The sequence below is a fragment of the Heliangelus exortis genome, chromosome 6 (genome assembly GCF_036169615.1).
Source record: "Heliangelus exortis chromosome 6, bHelExo1.hap1, whole genome shotgun sequence".
Classification (NCBI taxonomy): domain Eukaryota; kingdom Metazoa; phylum Chordata; class Aves; order Apodiformes; family Trochilidae; genus Heliangelus; species Heliangelus exortis.
The window spans coordinates 4819217-4846044 of record NC_092427.1 but is presented as its reverse complement, the minus strand read 5'-3'; the positions used below and the strand labels follow the sequence as shown (position 1 = coordinate 4846044).

The 26828-nt window shown below is 38.1% G+C and overlaps 1 protein-coding gene across 1 annotated transcript in view; it reads right to left on the bottom strand.

Annotated features, from left to right (window-relative positions):
- Positions 1-26828, bottom strand: part of LRP1B (LDL receptor related protein 1B) — a 631173-nt gene that overhangs the window by 464836 nt on the left and 139509 nt on the right. Inside the window, exon 2 of the mRNA XM_071746448.1 lies at positions 1377-1502. Within this exon, the coding sequence (XP_071602549.1) occupies positions 1377-1502 (126 nt within the window). The remainder of the gene's footprint in view (positions 1-1376; positions 1503-26828) is intronic.

Genomic DNA, 26828 nt, shown 5'->3' with positions numbered 1-26828 from the left:
GGTTGTTCTCCTATCCCATCTCCTGCTTTCAAGTCAGCAATATACTTCAAAGATCATGCCATGATTTTAATGAAATTACTGAACACAGATCTCCAGGTCCAGTACATTAAACACAAAGTTTGAGTGGAAAACTACGAGCAAGCGAGCAGCAAGGAGGCTGCTGGATTTGAAACTATTAATAAATGTCAGGAGGCAAATTAAAAGCTCTGTGTGTTTCTGGTTTTGTACTCTTATCACATTATTCATTAGTAATAAGAAAAACTTTTAATAGCAGATACTAACATTATGCTTGAAAATACCAGAGCAGGCTGTAATCATCCACGGTGCAGTAATAAAATCTTAGCTTCACCTCATGCTTCCAAATGCAATATTTTGGTTTTCAGATTCCTGAAGTGTTTTAAAGGTGGTTGATCAGAGCTCCCTCCCCACAGCCCCAGAGGCAACATTCCCAGCTGTTCCAGAAAACTAACAGGGGAGGAGGAAGGTTGCAATCACAGGGGCCATGGTTGCTCAGACAGAATTTTTTTCCAGACATCTTGACTTTCTGTCCCTCATTTTAAAGATTAGACTCCTAAATACTGTCTGATGGATGATTCTTTCTTCCCAGTTAGCAAGAAACCACATTTCTAGCCTCCCTGATTGACAGTATTGCTTTGATTAAAAAAATACACGGTTCTTCTCTTACATAAAGTGATTATCCTGGGGATAAAATCAGGAAATTCCCTCATTTTCCTCAGAACTCAGGAAACAAGAGACCATTAGGATTTAATAGCACCTCATCAGCAGTCTACAAGGTTGATAAGAAGAAAGTCTGTGAGGTTGCTACTCAGGTCTTCAGAAGCTCTTAGCCACATTAAAGAAAAAAATATAAACCACACAAAGGCCTTTTATTATAACTAAATATGTCTTAAAGCTTTCCCTCATTTTCCTTTCTTTGCTTCTTTCCCCTTCCTAGTTTTTACCTTTTCTTTTATTCCTCCCTTTGATGTTTGCACACTTTTCATGCTTTCATTGAAAACATTTTGCACTGTTGTCTTCCATCTCATCTCCCCCCATTTTAGAGGAATACGTTTTTCCTGTGTTGGACTTCGCCTCTGCCCTCTACAGCTCATCTACAGCTTGGTGAGAGCACAAGAACATCTGCTCTTGAGACTGCTTGCTACAAAATGGTACATGAACAAGACATCTTCTATTTCTTTTGTCTCTCACCTACACACTGGATGTAACCTGTTACCCTCAATACAAAGATTTATTCACGATTTATAAAAAAAATAATCACGTTAATTGAATCTGTCCTTTCAATGGTATAGTCAGTGCAACTCTAAATGCTACCAATAAGCGTAAGATAAAATGAGACTGGCTCCTTCTTTACTTACATGTCTCTAAAGACTCATCTGAATCATCAGGACAGTCAGGCTCTCCATCACACAGCCAGTGCTGGGAGACGCACGTCACGCCGTCGTGACACAGAAACTCTCCTGCATCACACAGCTGATGTTCTTCTGAAAACAAGAATGGTTTACAAAGCAATGATTTAAACTGAAGGGCAAGAAAGTGGCACAGTAAAAACAAAGTGATTCTGAAGTCAGAAATCAAAGCAAACAACAATGTCAAGTAGTAACTAAAGGGAATACCTAATGGCAATGCCCTTACTCAGGCTGCAGAGCCCCAAGATGCAGCATTGCAGGGAGAGCTCACCATAACCATTCCAACCAGGCATGAACAGCATTAGCATAAACTCACTCTATGAAACAGAATGACATGAAATTCTGTTTTTCTCTACTTCACCAAGAAGTAAAATTACTCACTAGACAGAAATCAGAACTCTAATTTCATACTGTTAGTAGGAACATACCTCATTTCCTCTCCTGCCCCAGAAAATATTTTCAAATTGTTTCAAGTAGTCAAATTTTCAAGAACATACTTTTTTAATCAAAGAAAGGGTTTTTTAAAAACAATATATATAATCACTATTTCTTTAGGTATGTATTTTAATGACTAAATTCCATCTCGGTTTTATATAAAAGATATTTAATAGTTCAAGTAACACATCTGCAAACATAAAGCGTAGATATTTAAGGTCAACCCTGAGGCACCTTGAAGAAAATGGTCTTAAAAAGTGAAATTTTGGAAGCCTGGCACACTCAAGCTATTCACTGGTTTTAGCCACCAAAGTCTGATGTCCTTGAGATCTAAGGTAATTAACACAAGACTATTCCATCATTAATTAATGGAAAAACATTCTAAGGTTAATTAAAGCTCACAAAGTCTCTGTGCAAGATATTATATTCTTTTTATCAATACATAAGTTACTGTAGCACCTTCCACAAGGTGACACTGCTGATCCCTGAGGAAAGGTTTCTTGATTATTTTTCCACTGATACAAGTGAGAAATATCTTCACTGGAGTCAACACTGTTACAGAGGTATAAAATACAGTAGATAAAAAGAGATAGAAAATCAAGTATAAATGAAAAGAGCATTAAGTCCAGTTCCACTTGTAGATCTATCCATCCATTCAGTTCATGCCAAAAGCCAACAGACACTGGCACTTTTTGCATTTCACTATTTGCAAGCTGTAAGTGCCCTGCACACCTCCAGCTGCTCTCTTGGAAGACCCTGGTGCCTGCAACTTCATGATTAAATGCTTCAACTTTTCAGGAAGCTTTAAAACATTCCTTTCAGAATCTGAACCAGCAATTAGCATGAAAACAGAAATCTCCTGTTCCTCAAAATAACTCAGCTGACTTGCTGAACAAAATACCTGTTCTGCAGGTACTACAGGTTTTTTGTGGCACAGTTTTGGGGACACGGATGTATTATTACTCTAGGAAATAACAAGGGGAACACCACTTTGTTAGAATTAACCCAGGGTTTCATCTGCACACACCTCATTTTCAAAGTCAGTCTGTAAAATTACTGATGGCCACAGTTTCAAATGAGTCAAACTTGCATCTATGATGTAGCAAGTTTCATATTGCTTCAACCACCTACATCATGGCTTGTAGAACTCTGTAGGAATCAAAGCATTTTTGTTCTGTTTTCGTTCTTTGTCTTTCATTCAAGAAGTTGAAGAAGTTGTTTATTTTCTTGGGAAAATAAAAAGTGGGGGGGGGGGAATGTAATTAAAAGTGCAGTTTATGTTCAGAGGGAAGCCAGTTTTGCTTGAATATTTCAAGGAGGTGATTAAAGGTCCTGCTTTGATAGCACTTCTTAAAAACATCTTGGAAGTCAGGCAAGTTTCAGCATTTCAAAGATACACAGTCTTATGAGCAAAAGCTGTAAGAACTATTTACAAAAAAAATTTGCTTTTTTAACATTCTGGAAACCTACAATAAATTTATCTTCCTTTATAGAAACTTTGTAGCATGATTTGAGCTGTCATTTTCTGTGTATTATTTGACTGGAACTACTAAAACTAGCACAAAACCAGTTATCTACCACATCCATTTATTTATGCCAGACAAGAACTCTTCCTTTTTTTAATTGATGACCTTGCCTTAAGTATCAGAACTACAGTAGAAATACTTAAATGCTCTTAGTATCCAGCCAACATTTCTCTTTTTTTTTTTTTAATCTAATCATTTCTCAGACTAAAAAAAAACACAGCAAAAAAACAGATGAAATGTCTAACTTGCATGATTTAAGATTCAGAAGACCAAACTTGTAGAAATCTGAGAAAAATACCATTTATAAGTTGGCAGCCAAGTGAAAACAACATTAATGAATAAATACAAAAATGTGAAGTTGTGAAAACAAATATAAAGTCAAGTTCACACAAGAGACTGGTTCTGTATGAGCTTACTCAATTACCCACATGCAAAATACCTATAGAAAGATAAATGTTTATTTTTATTTTTACCTAAGCCCTAGATGACAGTAATTGGGTAAAAGGAGAAATCAATGCTGTCATTAATTCCAAAATGTAATACTCCAAGTCTAATTATACACTGCAGCAAGCAAAGCCCAGTGTTCAGAAAATCCCATTTGAAGCCAATGAAGAATTTCAGCCTAGTTATTCAAGTCTGTAAACAAACCTTACAGTGATGCCAATGAAACCACAGAGAAATGTACAGAAAAGCAGCTTTTTGTCTCAATTGTCTAAATTCAACTCTGCCCACAAGTCCTGATACTGGAGAATCCCCAGCAGTGAGAGGAATGATCCCTCTTCTGCTGAGTCCTTGATGCTACCCCCTTACAAATGTAAAATTTAATGCAGAGCAAAAGAGAACCAGTAAAGCCACACTACCAGTAAGATAGGGACCTTTCTTCTCTTCAGCATTCCATGAGGTTTGATACTTTTATCCTAGGAAAGAGGAATCCTATGGAAACCTCTGAGGAACACTATAAATTCCCAAGGGAATAGCATTCAGCTGGGGAGCATCCTATCACCATGAGAGTGGCAGAACAGTGCCTGGCAACCCTGGGAGGTTGGTGATGGGAAAATCAGGTATCATACTCTTTTTTTGGGTTTGGTTTTTTTTTTTTTTTGGAGAAGGAAGAACATAGGTAGAGCAGCCAGTGAGCATTGCTGTTGTACGTGCCTGCCCCTTGCCTCTTACTGCACCAGGTTTTCTAAAGCTGCAGATGGCCACATATGTCTACACAAATAAATCTTTTTTTCTCTCCCCATTTTGGGCAAAGATTATGAAAAACAGCCCAACTGGGAACAAGTGTTAAAAAGCTGCTTCATCCACAGCTCATGTTTATTGGGAAAAAAGGGTTGCTTTCCACGTTTTTTAAATTGAAATAATTTCACTGTTTCTACACAATTAAATCCCTGCTTGATTTTATGCAACACTACAGAATTATGGAATCTAAGCTTTTTATATTCTCTACCTTGAGAAACAGGAATGAAAAAAACACTAATTTATAAAACTCTCTGAAAAATAGATCTTGTTTAGAATAAAGTGGATTAATATAGACTCAGGGTTTTATTGGCTCTGAAACTGCTTTTTCAAACTGTTATCTTTTGCCTATCTATAGAATTATCTTTATTTTCAACTGTTATGTTTGCAAAAGGAATTGGAACTGTTCATCATAAACATGCACTAACTACTGAAGTTTGTTTAAAAAAAAAAAAGCAAAAAACCCCCCACCTTCCTAAAAAATTCTCATCTAAAATATCCTTATTTTATAGCTTGTTTTCAGTGACACCTCTACCCAAAATGTTTTCTTCTGCATTGTGTGTGTGCTGCACAGACAGGCTCCCATCTGATGAGAAAATTCACATTTTTAAATATACCAATTCTTTGAAATACAGAGCAGATGGTTAGAAATCATCTCTCTATGGGCAAAGGAAAGCTTTGCCTCCCCAAGGAGAGGGCTCCTGTGCTATGTTGCAAACACCTGGCAATGCCTCTTAGAAGGAAAGTTTCACAGAGAAGCTACTGTCTTTGTATTCAAGTCAATGTTTCTACATTCAAAAAAGCTGTTGTTTTTGGTTTGTTTTGGTTTGTTTTTTGTTTTTTTTTTTTTTTCAAGAGCTGGGTGTATCTTTACAAGGAAAAAACTCAAAATCTTTATCAGAAAACTAATTACAATGTATGCAATTATATTCAACTCAAAGTTCCATTGTGGTATTAATAGATAAGGAAAAAAGGAAAAAAAAAAACCAAACAAACAACAAAAACCAGAAGACACTGGCCAATGTCTGCCTACTACAGGGATACTCCTAGTTTAATAAGGCAGTTGCCTCTGTAAACATACATTCATCTCCTAAATGATACTAGATAAAGGTCACTGCTCAGGATCACATTGATGGGTAGAGGTCAAAGGTATCTGGATCCTTCTTATTTGAGGGATTGCAATTATGAAAAGTAGGTCGGAGGGGTTACTGGAAAGAACTATACAGAAGATAACATTTCTGTAATTGAGTGCTGCTTCAGTTCTACCATGAGAATGTAGATGATTCACTGAGGATCTAATATCTGCCTTCATCAGGGAACCAGACACACAGAGTTGATTTCTGGATTTTCCCTTCAGGCATCAGCAGCATCCCCACTTTCAGCAGCTCATTCTTTGGGAACTCCATGGATCTGCCAGGGTCCAGGTGACCCCATCACCCCCCTCAGGCAGCAGTTGCTTGGAGAGCTGTGTTCAGAGCACTCCCATCTCCATCTGCCAAGACCACCTGAGAGCCCAAAAAACCCAGAGCTCCCATCTGGCAATGCTCTTCAAAGTGAACAAAACTCAGCCTAACAACGTCTTGATCTGTGAGAGCAGAGAGATGCTCATTAGGCTTTCAGTAAACACTCATCATGTGTGCAAACAAATTCAGATAGAAGCTTTTCAATAATTTTATATGATACAGCACTATAAAAATTAATGTTTAAGGAGAAAAACAATGTTTTTAAAAAACACAATCTTTAAGAGGTTTTTTGAAAGTAAACTTGAAGTAAAAGTGATTCATGAAATTTTATGGAACTCTGCACTCAAAAAAATAGGTGGATTTTTACCATGATTGAAGTCAAATAAAAAAACTGGGGATTTCCTCTCCTTTTTTCAAGAAAAAAAAAGAGCAAGAGAAGTTGCATATAGAATTGACGGATGTGAGTGCAAACATGCTTTCCTTTTTTATATGGGAATGGCAAGATGTCAATCATTTAATTGCTGGCCCAGCATTAAACCATGGAATAACCATGAGAAATGTGAATTAAAGAAAGTACAAATGCTCAGAATGTCCCCAGCTGAGTACCCAGGGGTAACTCCCAGAAAATAAAGGGAATTAACTGCCAAAATAGCAAATTTTTCTGGAGCAGGAGTGGAAAGGTCAATAAGAGTGGTCAAACTAATCCAGCTGTACAAGTTCATTCATACCCACTGGTGACCATACCACCTGTTTGCATCCCCAGGAACTCTTTCCAATGATACTAAACCTTTTCTGCCATGTTTTGGGGGTACTATGCAGTGAAAAATTTGCATTTTTAAAGTTCTTGATTAGTTTTGCTTTGACTTTAATTAAATTTGCTTCATTACAAGAGCTTAAGAACTCAGAGCTTTTTTTCCCCCCTCTCTCAAAAACATGTTTTTCATTTGGGATTTTCTTTAAAGTCTCACTGAAACACAGAAGAGTTTGCAGATTAATTTGTGTAAAATTTATTTAAAAGTTGGAATGTATATTCTGGTAGTAATTTATGCTAGAATTCATCATCTGTTAAAATCTAAATTACTGTAACTGAAGAGGAGATGGGAAAAAAGAGCACATACAGCACTTCTTACTTATGACTTTTCAGGCTATTATATAATATTCTTCCAACCTGTTATACCCTTTTGAGTTAAATCTGTATTTTTAGAGCCCAGCATACTGTAAAAACATTTACATTTTGGGCACACTGTATTACAGACAAAATCCTTGGAATTAATCTTGCTAAACAATAAACGGATTTTTACCAAAAAAAATGTTACCATTTATTTCTGTCCTGCCCAGCTCCAAACAATGATGTGTTAAAAGTTGGTAAGTAAAGTTTTAGTCATAGGATCCTGACACCTCCCTTTAGATACACAACACCCTTATTTCTGCTTCTGCTGTGCAAAAAAAGGCTTAGCCAGCTGTGGGTATGCTCAAATGTATACAGCATTCCTACAAAGGAATATTTATGGTTTATGTGTATTTACTAAGTTCCTGACATATTAACTACAGCTTACACATCGCTTACTAATAAACTGCTGATTTTATCCACATGCACAAGTAGCAGGCACTAAAAGCACCATATGTGCAGTTTATGCTACACATCTTTACACACCACATGCAAGGTAACCTTTTCTCAGTATGCACCTTTTCACCCCAACAAGGGCACAGACAACTTGTTTAGAGCCCAGTTTTTTGCATTGACATCAGACACTTCCTAGCCCATAACTTAGTCCATAATTATTGACATTCAAAATCCTGATTTACACCACACAGCTACAACAACTCTCCCCATTTTTCAACTTGCTCACTGCTACTACAACTGGTCAGGCTGAGCAAATATTACTGGAAATCAGCATTTCCAAGATGATTAGGAACATTTGCTCTTCCACACAAATCCTGAAGGGCTTTTAGAGGTGGGCAGGTTTAGGGGCAGCCTCTTGCTTTGACAAAAAAACAGTTTCCATTAAGGGGGCTGACCCCAAGCCTCCTCCTTTTGTGGATTTGAACCAGAAAAGGTTACTATTCAGCCTCAATATGGCACACTTGAGCAACAGAGAAATCCAAGAAATATTCAGGTAATGAGAAAGATCCTAATATTCCCGAGACCACTTTTACCTAATCAGGGTCACACAATAATATGTACCTCAGCAAACTATGAAATAACACAATACTGCTGTTCTCTAATGACACAAAAATACTTCAGTATAGCCAGATGACTTCTTTAATACAAGAGAGATACACTAACAGAGAAACATTATCTGTAATCTGGTTATTTCCCAAACACTACTCCAAGTAGCCCTATATAGAAAGAAAGCTGAAGTCCTAACAAGCTCACTACAAACCAGTTCTTCACAATTATCTTTTCCTCCTTGAAAATAGCAGGCAACGTGTGAACAGTCCTCGTGGTGAAGTTGTCCTTCATTCCAAACAGATTTAGACTGAACGTTGCAGTCAGATGGAGGCTCCAAGTGACCATCCCTTAATCCTCTGTGTAGGAAGCCCTGAAACCCCATGTGTCCTTTCAGCTGCTGACAGCAGAGCCAGGGTGAATGTGAGCAAAAATGCCCTGGTTTATGGAAAATCCTCAAAGGTTTCCACTGAAAGAAGTCTTCTGTCCTTCCCATGTCACAGAGCAAAACACTTAGTTGAAGAAACCATTTATATGGAATATGAAAAGCTCTGAGCCTCTCCACCTTATTCTGTATAATCCATGTGTCCTTACCATCTGCCCTGGTGTAAGCCTCCTCAGCAGGAGGAAACAGTTGCAACTGAATTTTTTTTTCAATAAATACATAAATAAAAATTTCTTCTTTCTAAAAAGTTCTTAGGATCTTGTCATGAACCTTCACCCAAAATCTCATCTATGAGGACACTCTGCACTGCCTAATCCAAGTATATACCTTAATAAAAGCCACAAATTTCCACATGCAAAAGAAATTCCAGGAGAGATGAGTTGCTTAATGCATTTTTTTGTACAAATTCACACTTGCTGCTTCTTCAGGAAGGTCAGAAAAGACCAACACTTTCAGCCACTCCCAGGATGAAACTTTAAAAGGTCTGTCAGACAAACTCCTGGAAGGCAGAAGAAATGAGCAGCAGGAGAGACACTCACTCTAAGCAGGACTTCAAATGAATCTTTTTCATCTACTACCTGTGCTGGATGTTTTAGCTTAGATATTTCCAAGATACACCTTTAACTTCAGTAGTTGTAAAGGTTCCAAAATGAACTGTAATGTCTTCACTGCAAAATTGCATTTTTTTGTGTTTTTGTTTTTTTTTTTTAATGTAGGATGGAAATCTGTGAGATAAATTATTTACATAATTACCAGAGTATTTTCTCTTCTGAAAGCTGAAAACATTCATAACTTATTACAATACCTTTGATGAGTCTTCTGTTGAGCAGATGTTTTAACATTTTGAATTTTCAGACTAACATTTTTAGCAAATGCTGGATGATAACAAATTTAGATAAATTTCACTTATCAAAGGATAATCAATGTTCTAATTGTTTTCATTCATCAGTTTTATTACCAGGTAAAACATAACAAAACAATTTCCTATGAATTTTTCCAACTCTAACAGAATGACATCTGCCCAAGCAATGGGGGAAAAGCACATACTAAACTGCTGCAATATTTGAAGATACTGCGAACACTATGGGCATAAAAACATTATGCTCTGTTTATCAACAGTTTGAATAAAAGTTTTAAGTCTTCTTTCAAAATGTAGATAACTTCATGAAGAAAAGAAACACCCAGGTTGTCTGTACATAATTCAGATGACTGCATAATGGGAAAACAAAGTTATACTTAAAACCAGAAAAAAAAATATAACCAGCAAGTTACCCTATAGGATTAAAAAACCTAAAGCAGTATGAGAATTATGTAGCATCTGGACTGAACAGAAGCATCTTCTTTGCTTCTACTCTGTTTCCCTGGACAAGAGGCTTTGTTACTACTGGTGGTTGATTTGCTTGTTTGCTTTGTTTTAGGCCTCAGAAGAATCTTGTTCCTTTTGTGAAAAATTACTTTTTCATTATTGTGCCACCTAGTTTAATCCTTAAATGGCAGAGCCTTCCAGCAAGTAGATGGTTTATTCAAGAAAAATCTCAAGAGCTGACACACTCCATTACTTCTTTTGGATGCAGTGGGTCTCTCTCTCTCTCTCTCCCCCTCCCATCCATGTGCTTCAGAGGGACAACTGGGACTCATCAGTGACTGGAAAGAACCTCAAAACCAACAGGACTTGCAGCCACCACATGAAGGTTTCCAGTCCAGCTCCTTCAATGCAAAGCAGACTCTTGCTTGCCAAAGCCCGCCTAGAAGACAGTAACCAATGCAGCTCTTCAATTTGGCAGTAAAATTTGCATCCTCAGCCATTCCAGTACTCAGCTACTCTTACAGAGAGCACACTGGCCATAGTAGGGAACCTCTCATTACAGTAGAGAACATTTCCCCAGCTCTGAACTGCCTCTTGCAGCTCACACTGAAGCACAGTATGATGGGGTTATCCATTTCCTATGTCCCTTCTCTTTTAATTCCATTGCCCATCATTTAATACTATCTGCTCTGCTAACCATTATCAGTGTCACAGGGACAGTGGCAGGGTTTGATGGATAGCAAAGCTGGGGTTTATCCCAAGACCATTCATGTAGCAAGGCTAAGGGGGGCTGTAGAGGAGCTTGTGGCTTGCATGCAATTGGAGTACAGAAATAAAGTGAGGAATGACAGGGAGGATGGGCAAGGCAGAAGAAGGGGAAGCCAAATTCTTGGGAGAAAAATTTATCAGAAGACAACAAACATTAAGATACTTCTTCAGCTGGGAAGGAAGCTCTGTCCTCTCATAGTCAGGAGTGGCAAGGCTGCTGCCACCAAACACCTCGGAATGATCCCAATTGAAATGGCACAAAGTGATATGAAGAAGTTTCAATAGCAGATGGAAGTCTATGATATAATTCATATTTTAATGACCAGAGAAGTCTTAAATATGAGGGTTTTGCTTTGTGTAACAAGGGATTTGTATGAAACAGCCAGATCTGCTACCATAAGCAACTACACATGTTTAATAGATGCTCATTTTAGATTGGAAAATTAATCTACAGGGACATGGGGTTAAAGACCAATATATCCTTATCCTGAACTCAGTGATAAAAAGGATGAAAGAACTAGCAGAAAACCAAGTTCAAATTATTTCTAAATACAGCCTACATACACAACTACAAGGAGAGAATTAATACCAGGGTTAAATATTCCATTCAAATTAGATGCTGCATAATTTTAATACCAAAAAACATCAGAACAAATATTAAAAACATGATACTAACATTAGAAACTTGCAACAACAACATCCAATCTGTTTTTCATATAAATCATTCCAACATTTACTCCAGTTCTACAGATGGCTCCACATTAATGCTGGGCTCTACTGAAGTCATAGCCATTATTTTAAATAACTCCAATCAACAGTTCCAAGTTGAACTGCAAGAATCAAAGGCACACCAAAGGGTCACCTAATATAGGCTTAATTGCAATTTAACAGTTGGGAAAGTACTTAAATTGTGATCTTCTGCAGTTGAGGTCAGACTTTTTTTTTTGATAGCATGATATAAGCCTGATAATTTAAGGTATAATTTAGAAATGCATTCATTGAAAAAAATAGTTTTTATACCACTAGAGAGCAATGTATGGTTATTTTAGCTGCTGCTGTCAGTATGACTTAAATGGAAAATACCTGAGTATGCAAACGTGTTATTTAGAGGTAGGAAGGTATAGTATTTTAGTGAAGAGTTACAATAAGAAAATTTTAAATTATATTTACAAGGACAGTTGTATTCTGTCTGCACCACCAATGTTACCAAGAAGATTCACATCAAAGTAAAGGATGGGCTTCCCATCAGAAGCACCTTTCTGCTTTGTAAAAATATAGCCAGCATATACACATATTGCATCACCTAGAACAGCAGAGTGTCACCCAGCTACCTAGAAACAAGTTTTGAAACTTCCCCTGCTTGGATTTATTAAGCCCCAGGGGACAGCAGGAATAGCACTGGGTGAGTTATTTGTGCCTTGAGTAATGACACAGAGGATTAATGAGCACATCTGGCCATTTGCTCCTTGGAAATAAGAAGGAAATAGTCAAAGCTTTGACACTAGGAAGACAAGTTGAGCTGATAAAAGGATGAGAAGACCATCACAGTCCTCAAGTATGGACTGATAACAAAAACCTTTATTTTTAAAACAAGCTAAGAATCAGCCATTTGTGACGAGAGCGTCCTTGAAGGACTGAGCTCTTGTCTTAGGTTGCATTCTAGGATCATCATCGGTTCCTCATACAAGGAAAACCAAGCACTATTGCCCAGATTACTTATTCTTATACCAAAAATACCACAAAACTTATTGAATATTTTGAGAAATTAAAATTCTAATCAATCACGATTCTAAATTAAGTATTAAATTATCTAAAGGCAAACTAAAACCAAAAAATCACCTATTTAGACAATTAGTTCTTTGGCTTGAGGTGAAATTCTACTATCCTTCATAAATGTTACCTTGTATTTTCAAAAAATATTGTAAAAAAAAAAATCAGAACAGATATAATGGAAAATTAAGACAATTTTTAGTACCACGTTATCAAGCAACTTTGTGGATATAAAAAAAATGTATCTAATATATTGCCAATACATATAGACACTAGATAAAAGGAGACATCCACAGGGAGGATTAAAAGGCAGTGTTCCTATATCAGCTTTTGCAGACCCCTACCATCCCTTGGGCTATTTGTGTCACGCAGTGGTCAAGAGGATGGAAAGAGTCAATTAGAAAATTAAAGACAGCTTCAAGAATAGAATTAATACAATGATATGAACGATTCAAAGCATGTGCTAAAGGTTTTACCTTCAAAGAAACCAAGGATAAAAATTAGGGTTTTAATGTAACTGCTTTCTTAAAACTGTTCTGGTGTCTGAGGATTGAATGGTGGCCAAGAAAATCCCAGCTTTTCAAAATTTCCACTGCAGTCATGGAAATCAGGCTCAGAACCCTCATGTGCTGAGCAAGGAGGCAGTGGGCACCTGAATAAATAGCTGTACCAGAGGAAGGTCCCACCTTACAACAAGACCAGCTGGAGGACAACCATCACAAATACAAACTCAGGTCCCCACTCTCCTCTCTCTCAAAAAAAAATATTTTAAGTTGAGACTTTCCACATGTGGGGAAGTAATTAAAATTCAAGTGATGGCTGAGGAGACAGGAGAGGAAACCAAAAGTTTCATATCCAGGAAAAACAGAGCAGCTTTAAATAAAAACATCCTCAAGTACTAAGCTCAGGATAAAACCTGCAGATACCATCATTTTCAGAGGTCAAAAGGATGATCAATGTTTAACCTTTGTTACCAATAACCAGGTCTCACTTCAGCAGGAGGGGTGCTGAAGATTTGATTATCAGCTTTGCCAGCTACTGAGATGGTGCTAAAAAAAATTATGCCTTGGTTTTACTATAAAGGGGAACAAAGACTCTCTTTGCATTGAGCTACTTTGGCTCTAAATGATTATTATTACTTACCTTTAAATGATTTCATGCATTTCAATGGTGAGCCATGCCATATATACTGTAAAATATCTAAAATCTTGTAAACTGTCACTTTCCTGACAGTGTTACCACAGTCATTCCCAGCTACCTCCAGGTGATGTGAAAACATATGCTTGAGCTACCTCTGCTGGGACTTATTAAACAAACAGTATGTTCTGTAGATTAAACCATAATTAGGTATGATGTCAGCATTGTAAAAGCATAGTAATTATACCCCTGTTTGTTCCACTAATTTCCTTAGCACTAAAAATGTGAATTCTCACAGGCTAGCATGAAACTGGCAGTTCAGAGTTCACAAGTCTCCTCTCATCTGATGGCTAAAACTATGTCGATAAAAATAACAAAGTCAGCAGGTTCCTCCGAATTTTTTTAAATTTCTTTTCATAATTTAAAGACTTCAGTGGACTTTGGATCATGCCATAAATAAGCAGCTCTCATTTCTATAGAGTATGGAGCACTTAATAAGAATTAAATAGCATTCATCCTTATACCATCTCCTCTCTTGAGGACAGAATAACAGCAGATGCCTACACAGAAAAAACAATATTAGGAAGCATGTATTTTTAGCAACTTTAATTATATTCTAGCAGCAGGAAAGAAAGAGATGCAGAACCCTACCACCAGCCAATTCTCCCCAGAAGACAGGTGTGGGGCTTTGGAGCTCTGCAGCAGAACTTTACCCTGAAGTGATTGAGTCAGGGAACTCCTGACCCTTGGGGCTGCATTGTTATTCCCTGCAGCAGCTCTACAGAACCTCAGTGACTGGGCTAAATCATGGAGGCAGACAAAATCCTTATGATTCCTTGGAAACACATTTGTACCTGGACATGTACTCCCAGAAAGAGCTGGTTTGGTCTGATCTATGGTCACAGTGCTAACAACAAATTTTAGTACTTTTATTTATCTTTACTTATAGCATCATATTTCTAAGTTTCCCCCAGCTAAGGATTCATTAAGAGCAGTCACTGGATTTTAGGGCAGCAGCAAAAGCAATTTTACTTCTCAAACCCACTGATGTTGACAAGATCCGAATGCCAACACAGATTGTGTAATATTTTAAACGTGCATTTTAAGCAACCAACGTTCCAGTCATATAACGGTCAAAACAAAATGGGCTGATCCAGAGAAATGGGGGTCTGAAATATCTCAGTTGATTGACTCAGGTAACCTCTTCCCATCCACTTTAAGTAATTTTTCTGGGCAGTAGGCTGAAGGAAAGATGCAGGGCAAACCATTCAAATAAATCACTGCTGCCACTGATCACATGCAATCATTTTCTCATTATACCCATTACTTCTGCTGTATGCAAGGCATGATGTATAATTTAGATTTCATTTAAGATGCAAGTGAAAATAAGAGCTTCACCCTATTCATAAATGACAGCTTCTCCTGCTGCCAAGTCTGTCTCCCTCACCAAGCAGTGCAAATAAACGGACAGTTAGCTTAAGAAATATTTACATCACAAAGGTAAGTGTTTACTTTGGTGCTATATTAGTTTAAGGGGTAGTGAGGCCTCCTATGTTGACTCTGAAGGAATGTGTCTGGGGAGCTGCTGGAGGGCACCTGCTTTGCCTTAGAGACCACAGTACCACCTCCATCCCCCCCACAAAGGCTGAGGTTTTTCAGGTACACAGATTTTAAACCTGTAATAAAAAAAAAATCCTGCGGTAGCAAGCACTAGAGCATCCCCTGTATGTTGCATTTTCAGGGTGGATGTTATTGGTGTAGACAAAATTATACCTACACCAGCAACTGCTCATTTGGGAAATAAATAACCAGCGAAAGAAACCCTTGCTCAGAACGAGGGCTCTTTATAGAACAACATGTAAATGCATGAGTTTTACAACTCCTATTAAAATAAGTGTTAATAACCCCCACATACCTAAAGCATACGAATAGACATTCCTGTAGGTGTATCTACCATAGCTTCAAGAACCAAGAAGTCAGTACAGGTTGTTTTACAAGACAGCCCATGAGGAAGGGAATGGCAGAGGCATTTGCTGCAGCCCAGCTCTGCTGCCTCATTCCAGGTACCATGGTGTGCTGGGTCCTCAGCCCTTCAATGGTCATCACAGTTTGGGGTTCTCTCTGGGGGAAGCACCCTGGTGGACTGCTTAATATTTAGAACAACGTTTTAAGCAAAAGGTAAAAGATTTTAGGCCTGGCAGAGTTCTCCTACACCATGGAGCTGAACATTTTACCTTGCTATTAATGCAACCTTGCGTGCTTCAGTGCCTCAAGACTTAGCCCTGATGAATTCTTTAATCATCCAGGAGGATTATAATGCTGACTGTGAGTTCTTTGCAGATGAAGCTTTGTTCACTCAATAATACTTTTTGTCTAAAACTCTGCCACATTCAATGAGAAAGGCTTTGTACAGTACTGCTAGGGCCAGGTAAAGTACTGGCTCTCAAACCAACTCTTACAAAACTTTTAGTTTTGGTAAACTAAAACAATAAAATAATATACAGTGTTAACTTCTGAAGTCATCATTTGAAGGCTTGCATAATAAAAATATAATTAATGAAAAGAATCTCTTTACATGCTATTGCTCATTATAGGCAATATCTCATTATGAGATGACAGTCAGAAAACATTAGCTTTAGTTTCACTTACTGGAGTTGCAGAACAAATACAAGCTTGAATTAGGGCTCAGGGAATGGAATATTTATATTGCACTATCTAAATATATCTCCTAGGGAAAAAACAATTAATTATCTTTGTTACTACCACTACTGCCGAGAACAGCTGCAACTCCTGGCTTGCCAACTTCATGTCATTGAGGGTTATTCCTATTAATATCACTTAAGAGCTAAACTGCTTTTTTTTCAGTAACAATGCTCAAGTAGATTTAAAGTGCCATTTCACAGGAAGCACACCTGAAACTGAGTGGTGGCACTTACTCTTTTTTATCTAAAACAAAGATTTTAAAATACAGATATGGCTCACTGAAATGTGTTCAAGAACTACCAAGGCTCACTTTTTCCTAAAAAAATCTCCAAATACTTGTGTATTTACTTCCACTTCAGAAGTGTGGTAAAAACCTTGTTCCTTAATTGACCTGGAGATATATTACACCATCATTTATGGATTGCAATTAGTCTAGGAAGCTGTGTCAATGTAATTAATATCAAGTACTTGTATGGCTTGACTGTTGTGTGCATTTAAAGACCATCATGGCTGGAAGGAAATCTTCCCTTGTCATCTCAGCCAGGCCTTTCATATATCTAAACTATGAGATCTGCAACAAAATTCATCTGCTCATCTTAAGAGGAGTCCACACAGCTTTTGACTTTTCTTCCAATGACTGTTTTAAACTTGTCAAATATATTTCTCACTAAGCTATTGAGGGCTGATTGGTATAAAGAACATTAATCACCTTGCAAGGAGTTTCTTGGTAAATACACAAAATTATGATACTGGAATATTGACATGGACTAAACCAAGTCTAACTGAAACAAGGCTAAGGAATTAATAAATCAATCATTTTTTCATCATTTACCTTCTACTTGGCAGATAACACTGAAAATTTTTTTCCCCACCCAGTCCCACTGTACTTCCACCTCTAGTATATTTAAAACATTTATATATTTTTTATTATTATTATTATTTTGTAGTACCATTAAAGAAAAAAAATCACTAATGGTTTTGAAGATATTTCCAAAGATTACAGACTAAAGGAATTTATGAAGGATTAGAGGGAAACATTAGGCAAGATCCAGCTACATCCACAGGATGCTTTGAAAGATGCTTTATGCATCTGCAAAAGGGATTTTTTTGCGTGTTATTTGCTACCTTGTAATGACCACTATCATAAATAGAAATATAGCTCCAGCAACAAGCATTCAAATCCTTAAAGGTATATATAACAGAAAAAATCCAAGAGTTTTAAGGGCAACTTGACAAGAAAAATAAACTATATGTTTCTTTTTTATGAAAATCCCATGTGAAGTTATTTAGAGGACGCTATGAGACCCACATTAAAATGAGTGGATAATTTAAAGTATTTTGGAAATCTGCCTTTCAATTAAAGAGAAGGATTACATTGCAATATTGCACACAGTTCAACACATTCATTGTTCTGAAATCCAAGGTAAAAATCGGAATAAAAGTAGGTAAGATGCCCTCATCATGCAATATTTTATTCACTGCCTTGCTAAATGGACCTAGAAATTTACCATTATTCTTCAAATATGACAAAATAGTAAATCAAATAAAGATGGTCACAACTTTTACCTCCAGCTGGGATATTTATGTGTTTGGAGCAGTCACCGGGGGGCAGAATCAGAGGTTCCTGAGGTGCCAGCTCAGCTCTAGCTCATGGCCCAAGGAGCTTCAGGTTCAAAGTTCTGTTCAGATCTCTGCACATCATTCCCATCATCCCCATGGACTAAGGCATAAACATACAAACTATATTATGCTTTACAAAATAAATAATTTTAAAACCACTCTTGACCATTGGCTTCTATTTGCCAAGCAGATGACTTCTTCTCTTCCTACCTCTTGCCCTGCTGATGGAGATTCACACCAGAACAACCCTTTGCCCCAGCCTCGACCTCAGCAGCACTCTCCCTTGCTTTTCTTCAATCAGAAACACCACACTGGGAATCCATTTTAGTTAAAAAGGGCATAAGGCACTCTGAGGAGCAAGGAAGTAGGGCCAGGTCCAGAGTTTCTCTCTTGGCAGATGTGTGACCTGTTTGACCTCTCGTGGAGGTTCACCTGTCACTCCAAATGGATTTTACTGGTGTATTTGTGAGCATTAGGGGGTAAACCTCTCATGATTTACAAAGATGATATATACAAATACATACATATATATATGTAAGGTGTTTGGTCCCCTCAGTTTTCTGCACTGGCCCCACCCTGTCACTGGACACCTTCTTCCCTATAATTTCTATTAACTAACATTATTTCACCCAGAAAAGGTGCTGGGAGGAAAAAAGCCTCTTTCATTTGAAGAGGGTCAGCAGTAGCACAGGACTGGTTCTTAAAGAAGTAAAACCAAGATGAAATTATGCTGCAGGTTAAGACAGACAAGGCAGTCATTAAAAGAGAGATAACTGAAAAATATTAAAATCACCAGGATGAAGGCAAAACAAAGAGCTAAGGATTTTCATGTTACACAGCTTGTATGAAATGGCTTTTACACACTTAAAAACTGGGCCTCTGTACATCTAAAATCCACAGAGAAACCAGGTGACCCAGAAGGAACCTTTTATCAGTGCTACATTAAGTTTGTACCAAGTAGATAGAGCAAATAACCTTTGAAACTGAAGTCCTATTCATCATTCAAAACCAAATGCAGCATCACTCTTGTTTAACTCAGGGCTGCTTCTAATAAAATGGTTCAGACTCACTTTCCTGGCTTACAAGCTCATTTTTATTCTAATCAGATTCACTGATAGACCCTCTTGTGCTTCCTCATCTTGTCAAAAAAATAGAGGACCAAGACAATCTCAAGGCTGACATTTCAGTACATAATAGTACATTTATCATTCAAAAAGCAAACCTTTTATTTAAAAAAATATCCCAACTAGCATCCTGTGACAGGTGAAATATAGGTTTTTCTAACCATGGTTTGGTCAACCATCACCAACATATGAGACCACACCATGAAAAAAATCCCTGTTTTTCCCACAACCCTGAAGGTAACTGCTTTAAGCACTGCAAAAATTAAAATTCAGCAGCACTTAATGTAGATAGTTACTCTAGAGAAGTTAGAAGTGATAAATAACAGAAAAGAAAACCTGCAGAACTAGAGAGGTTATAGGAAAGTCATTTTATGACTGTTCCAAAAGTTGCATTTCTTCCATCTTACAGGACAGAAGCTGAAATCCCCCACTTTTTGCACTTACTATTAATTCTCACAGAGCTCATGAGACACTGTTATCCTTCAGATTTTTTTCAGTGATTCTTTACCTCCTCTAGGCATGCAAATATTTCATCAAGCCAGACAGATGTCTTCCCTCAGCCTTCTGGTGTATTTTCTGCAGAAGAGCATGAAGCTCTATTTCTACAGGCAGTGAGGTTGCATTGGCATCACACAGCTGGATTTGGATACACAAAACTAATTCATGCACAACATCAAGCATAACTTTTCCTTGAGTATTACTCCCTCACATGAATAATTAAGAAATTCAGCTTGCTGAAATGTGACCTGGGGAATGAAGATCATGGAGAGAAGAGATCAAGTGAAATTTATTTATTTAGCAGAATGAAATAAAGGCTGGTAGGAATATTTTCTCTGTTGAAGATGGTAGAAGAGACAGAGGAAAAATGAATGTTAATAGGTGTCCTTCTGTATTAGTATCTGAGCTGGCTGCAAGTTAATGTAAAGAAGGTTAAAAAAGCTAAATTTGGAGAAAATTTCCGTAAGGACCAATAAAGGCACAAAATAGTTTGTTCTTAAGTTATAGTGGAGCTTAAATGAAGTTATGAAGATCTAAAGCTGTTACCTATGATACATTCCCAGCAGTCCTGACCCATAAATCACAGACAGGATGACCAAAGCTTTCCACAGTCTGTAGTTATGAGCATATTTACACTTTATTTTAATGCGTTTACTCAGAGATCTTATCAATAACATTTCACTGCACAAAGACCAGAAGCTGGTCCCAGCCAACTTGCATTTAGAAGCAGCAGCCAAAAGGAACCCCTGTGACTCTGCTTTGCCACTTTAAACATCTGTCCTCCACTTAATTGCAATGACCCTCATGTAATAACCATTTCCTCAAAGATACAAAGTATTCATTTTTTGACCAGAACAGAATATATTTGTTTCCCAAATTAGGTGGAACCCTACAGATGTTGGCATTAAGTGCACTGATGGGAATCATGATCATCTGTCAGAAAAATGTAGAAATCCTTTGGGCTCTATAACAAGTTGATGGCATTCCTGTGAAATATTAACTAGGCACAATGCAGACATTGACATTTAATTCTGTATTTCCACTGGATTTTTTTTTTCCCCAACTCATCATTGCTCTCTCCAGTTTTCTCAGGCTCTGTATTTTATAGAAATGACCATATGTTTACATTTATATTGGATGACATAATTGCAGAGCTGAAGCAAGCCAGCAGCTCAAGCTCTGCACGTTTGCTGTGTTGTGGCCTCAGAGCTGAAGAAACCTTCTGCTATGCAGAGAAAAAGCCACATTACATCTTAGCAAGGAAAGGGGTATTCATACTGTCAGCTAAAGTAGGAGCATCAAACCAGGCAGCCCTCCACACAAAATCAGTCCCTCTGTTACTTTTACAAAAGTAATAGAGGAAACAGTAAATTTGAAGCTCTCCAAGTTGCTGGTTTCTGTGGAGCTGGCCTTTGTGTAATCTGTGATCATTTGCAATACAGCAGTATGGTACAACACATTTCATGAATGTTTTATAAAGTTGTAGGTGGTAGAAAACAGCTTCTTGCACAAAAGAGCAAAATCAGAGTTACAGTCTTCTCATCAAGAATTTCCTCATGAACCCAAGGACCCTCTGCATAAACAGTTTCACTCCAAGCAGTGTGCTCTCCACATCCATGCAAGATGCTTCACTTTTTGTAAAACAAGCTTTTTTTGCTGATTAAGTCTACTTAATTGAAAAAAAATCCCAACCAGCAACTTCTGACCACTACCCTGTGCTCCTGGCACAGCAACACCTGAAGTCAAGGGGGCAGACGGGGGGCTAACAATAACTCCAAGGACCCGTTCTGCTGTCTCATGAGCACCTCATTATATCATCCCTCCAGGAGCTCCAGAAGTCAACTCAAATGCAGGACAATATTTCACTTTTGAATCACAACCCAGCTTTCTATAGCTTGATAATTTTAGCTGAGGATGTAAATGTAGGGTTGGTTTTTGGTTTTTTTTTTCAAGTGCTTTTGCCTTCTTCAGGTTGATCTCCAAACCAGGAGAGCAGGAGAACGTAACAGAAAGAGAAATATTAACCAAAACCCTCGACTGCAGCTGCACTTGGCTTCCCACTAACTTCAAGGCATCATCCTAAAAAGCAGTATGGCTCAGACCTGCCCTGGGCTGCACTCCTGAAATTCTGCTCTTAAAGAATCCCACAGAGCTGAACAGCATCCATGTAAATTTTGTCTTTACTTGGACACTACCCACTTTTACAGGAGTCTTGCCAGTGTAAGATACATGGCTTTGCCAAACCTTTTTTGTAAATACCAGTCATACACTGACATATAACCACATACAGAATAGACATTCTGCAAGCAATAAAAATAAATATCTTTTTTAAAAAGCGTAGTGGAAGTTCCCAGAGAAGGAAATGGAAACTACTTGCTAACAATATAAAGTGGTGTGGCCATGGAAATGCTTTGCAAACAGATTCAGGTGGGTCTGTGGGCACAGCACAGCATCCTGCCAACCCTTAAGAGATGAAGATAAAGGCTTGAACACCAGTTTTCCCTAAACAGAGGATCCATCTATGAGGTGCTTGTTGCATTTTTAAACTTTCGCTGGAATTGCTTCTTTTTTCTGTGATTTTAAAAACTCTTAATAGGCTTGAAGATTACAACTGAAACATAAGCAATCACTTAAAAAACAATTCTTTATACACTAGATTAGGAAACGCCTGATAGTTTTTTAATGCTACTGAAAGCCAAACTTCAAAAATCTTTCAGGGAGCAAAACTTCTGCATTCTTTTAATCAGTATATTAGAAGTAATCAAAATTCATCCAGTGGAGCTAGTTATCATTTCAACAGAGACAGAGCCAAGATTTAAGAAGGGAAGAGCTATTAAAAAAACCACAGATATACAATCAACAAAAACTTGTACTTTCTAGAAAAAACGTAATTGGTTTAACTTGATGTAGATGTACATTAGTTCTTGGATGCAAAAAGCAAAACTTGATTACAGCAGTAGAGAAAGCTACCACAATTATCCTAATTAAAAATTTGCCAAGTTATTTATAGTATAACACAAGGAAATGACATTCATTATCCTATAAACTATTCAACAAACCATTAAGCACTGTAATAAAATCAATTGGCAAAAAGAGGTGCAATTATATTTACACTCCTGTAAACTCCTTAGTGAGCTAAACCCAAAGCATCCCTCAGTCCCAAGTGTTCTTTATACAAGTAATGCAGAGGTGTTTGGGAGATTCAGAAATACAAAACTCAATTAATTAACAGGTTAACAGTTGTTTAATCAGCTAACTTTCAATTCAGTAGCCAATCACCAATTACAGGTCAGTGCACTGAGTTCAGAAGAAATTTTTAAAAGCAGTCACTGCTCAAGAACCCATACAGAAAAGTCTAAAACTATTTCAAGACCTTTCAAAATGTGTTGATTTATTCTTAATTAACTGATGAAGCAGCATTCTGAAGTCTTTCTATTGCTGCACACACAATTAGCTCATAAGCAATCAAGGAAATCAGAGGAAAATTAGAAACAAGATTGTCATAAAGCATTGATCATCTCCACCTGCAATACACATCTGCTGGAATTTAACTTGCATTATGAAACAACTGGCCCAGCCTTTTTTTTTTTTTGGTAAAATTAATATTGTACACACAACATTGTCTTGATCTGAACTGTTTAAAGAAAATAATTGCCCTATATGTCAGTCTTTTTGATTCCCAGTAAGTCAGAACCAGTTTAGATGACTGGAATACATTTTGGTGTATAAGAGAATACACCATAAATCACCAACACCTTTTCAGTGCCAATCCTGTTTAATCCCATTTAGAAAGACATTACATTACTATCTTATTTGTTCTAGTGCCCTATCAATTTCTCAGGCTAAAAAATAAAAGTTCATCACCCTTATCTCTATCAGCATGTCCTACATCAGCACCCAGCCCAGGACTGACCTTTGGCAGTGCTTGCAGAGAGCTGCTACCTGCCAGGTTTTTCTTTCCCTTCAGCTAAACTGGAGAGTAATCTCTCAATGATTTATTTGGCATTAAGTATGAGAAAACGAATAATATTTTTCTCAAACTCAAAGGCTGGCTAAGCACCTGCAAAAACAAAATGAACTTCTGTGGCTTTGCCAACACACATATATTTTGGAGAAGCAATTAATGTCTTGGAGGAAGTGCTGTAGTGCAAGGGGAACTCTGTGCTTTGATCTCATTAGTGAGGATGAATCACGACTGGAATTCACCAGGGTAAACAAAACCAGGAGACTGAGATGACATCCATCTCCCCTACTGCAGAAAGCACAAAACTGTAACTAGGACCTCTTCACAACAACGTGCAGTATTTCACAGATTCATCCCTTCAACTCCTAAAATGACAAATAAAATAGAAACATAGCTATATTTTATTATTTCTAAGCAGCCTATCCTTTCCTTCTCTGTTCCAAGAGATTTTTGGCAACTTCCAACTGAGAACAGATAGGAAATATTTGTACCATGTCTTCCACTCACTTAGTTGTCTGAATAAGCACTGCAAATCAGCTGTACCCATTATTTACACCCCCAGACCTCTCACACATCATTGCTTGAGACTTGGAGATGAGCATTATCTCCAGTGGAAGTCCAAATCACAAAATCCATCAGTTCCAGAATAAAATCTAACACTGGGGATCCAAGGCACCCACAAATTCTGGTTCTCCCTGCCTCCTGCTTGTGTTCTCCTGCATATGCTCACAGCTGGCATGGCTTAGATGCAGTGCTAAGCAGAAAGATGACTGGAAATGTGTAGCCAAAGCTCAGAGAAACAGCTGTTTTCTCTCTGGTAATGTAGAAACTAAGTTTCATATCACTTTTGCTCTCTCCCGAGAAATACGAGAAATGAAAAACCCAGTTTGTCCCTCTGCTTTCAGTCTCCAGTTGAGAACAGGGACATCTGTTTGGGCAGAACATCCCCAGCCAGCTGACAACCTTAAACACACTCAGAGGAGCAAACACCAAAGAGCAAATGCTGATGTTTCTCTTCCCTGTTAGTAACATTTCTTCCCTTACAATCCGGTTTTTTGGTTTTTATTCCCAGTGTATGCTGCAGAGTCAACATGAAGAATTTGTACCTATATTAGAGGTGTAGAAAAAACAAAATTTAAGAGCAATACAACTTCCTACTTGGTTGTGACTTCCTTCAGGCTTACAACTTAAGTAATGATGCACTTGCTGACAGACTAGCAGTCAGGAGGGGAAACATTCACTGTAAGAAATCACCAGATTTAGGACCAGGGTTACAAGTGAGACCAGCAGATAACTTCAAACCACACTGAAACCTTCTCAGTAAAGCAGAAAGCAGCTGCTGCTCAGCTCTAGCAGCAGTCCCCCCCTTCTTCAGTGTCCTGGCAGATGACAGCCACTGAGACCCAGTGTTAAATGTTTACTTTCCACATAATTTAGGATTTCCCACTAGGTATTGCTGTGTAAATTCTTACATCTATGTATACATAGACCTTTACATTACACTTGAGGGAACACAACGTAGAAAAGAACAATTGGAAGGGACATACACCCATCATCTAGTCCAACTGCAGTACAACATGACCGTATCTTCCATAACATCCTCATGACAAAACTCAAGAAATGAGGATTGGACTATGAGGTGAATTGGTAACTGGCTCAACAACAGAGTTCAGAGGCACAGAGTCAAGCTGGAGGCCTGTCCTGGGTCCAGTTTCATTCAAATCTTCATCAGCTGGGGAAAAGTCAACCTCCTGAAGTTCAAGAAGGGTAAGTGTAAAGTTCTGCACCTGGGGAGGAATAACACCAACCACCAGTACAGATTAGGGGACATCCTGCTGGAAAGCAGCTCCATGGACCTTGGAGTCCTACCGAACAGTAAACCCTCCATGGGTCAACAATGTGAGCTCCTGGCCAAGAGAGCCAATGGTATCCTAGGGTGTATCAGGAAAAGTGTGTCCAGCAGATCTAGGGAGGTTCTCCTCTCCCTCTACGCTGCTCTGGTGAGACCACACCTGGAATACTGTACCCAGTGTTAGGCTCCCCAGTCCAAGGGAGACAGGGATCTACTGGACAGGGTCCAACAGAGAGCTACAAGGATGATGTAGGGACTTGAACATCTCTCCTATGAAGAAAGACTGAGAGAAGTGGGGCTGTATAGTCTTGAGAAAAGCTGAGAGGGAATGTCCATAAATACCTGAGGGGTAGATGTCAAGAGGATGAGGCCAATCATTTTTCAGTGGTGCCCAGTAATAGGACAAGGAATAATGGGTTTATGCTAGAACATAGGAAATTCCACCTCAACATGAGGAGAAACTTCTTTGCTCTGAGGTGACGGAGCCCTGGCACAGGGTGTCCAGAGAGGTTGTGGGGTCTCCTTCTCTGGAGGCTTTCTAAACCCACATGGATGTGTTCCTGCCCTAATTATCCTGCTTTGGTAGCAGGGTTGGACTACATGATCTCTAGAGGTCCCTTCTAACCCCTAACATTGTGTGATTCCATGATTCTGTGACCAGCTGGCCCTAAATCTCCACAGGGTACAGCTAGTGGCATATTCAAAGGAGGAGGATTTGGTCCTTCAGAATGAAGGTTGTATTTCTTGCCACTCATTTTCCCTGTATTTCAGCTTTGAGTCATCTCTTCTGCTGACAGTGCTATTAATCTCAGCTGGAGAAATATAAGACAATTAAAATATTAGCTTATTCCTTAAGCTCTGTGGAAATTTTGAGCAGTGCTGTTGCAGAAAGGATAACAGTTCAACCTCACTCCATCTTCCTCCCACCAACTTTCACATTTAATATCCACAGTAAATGTACTTTAATGTCTTTACTGACTACATTTTAGAGGGAAGATCCTACAGAAAGCAATGTGGGGAAAAAAAAGACAAGGACACAAATGCACCTCCAGCTAAGAAACAAAATTAAATGTTTGTTATCCTATTTTTCTAAAATTAGAGAGCCCAGGATTTGCAGAACTATTGGACCAGTTCCTGGGCTGTTGGGGTCAGCAGACTCAAGCAGCAATGGATGCTATCAATGCAAGGCTTGGAGATAACTGGGCAAAGAGAAGGAATTTGGGGAACAGAGCTATGAAAGGCTAGAATGCCCTTTTAAAAGGCCTACTTCCTTTCTAATAGGTTATTACTAATACAAGGAAACAAGTCCCCATCTATGGAAACTTTTTTTTTTTTTTTTTTTTTTAAGTAAAATGCTACAGTGGTAGCAAACAACTTCAGT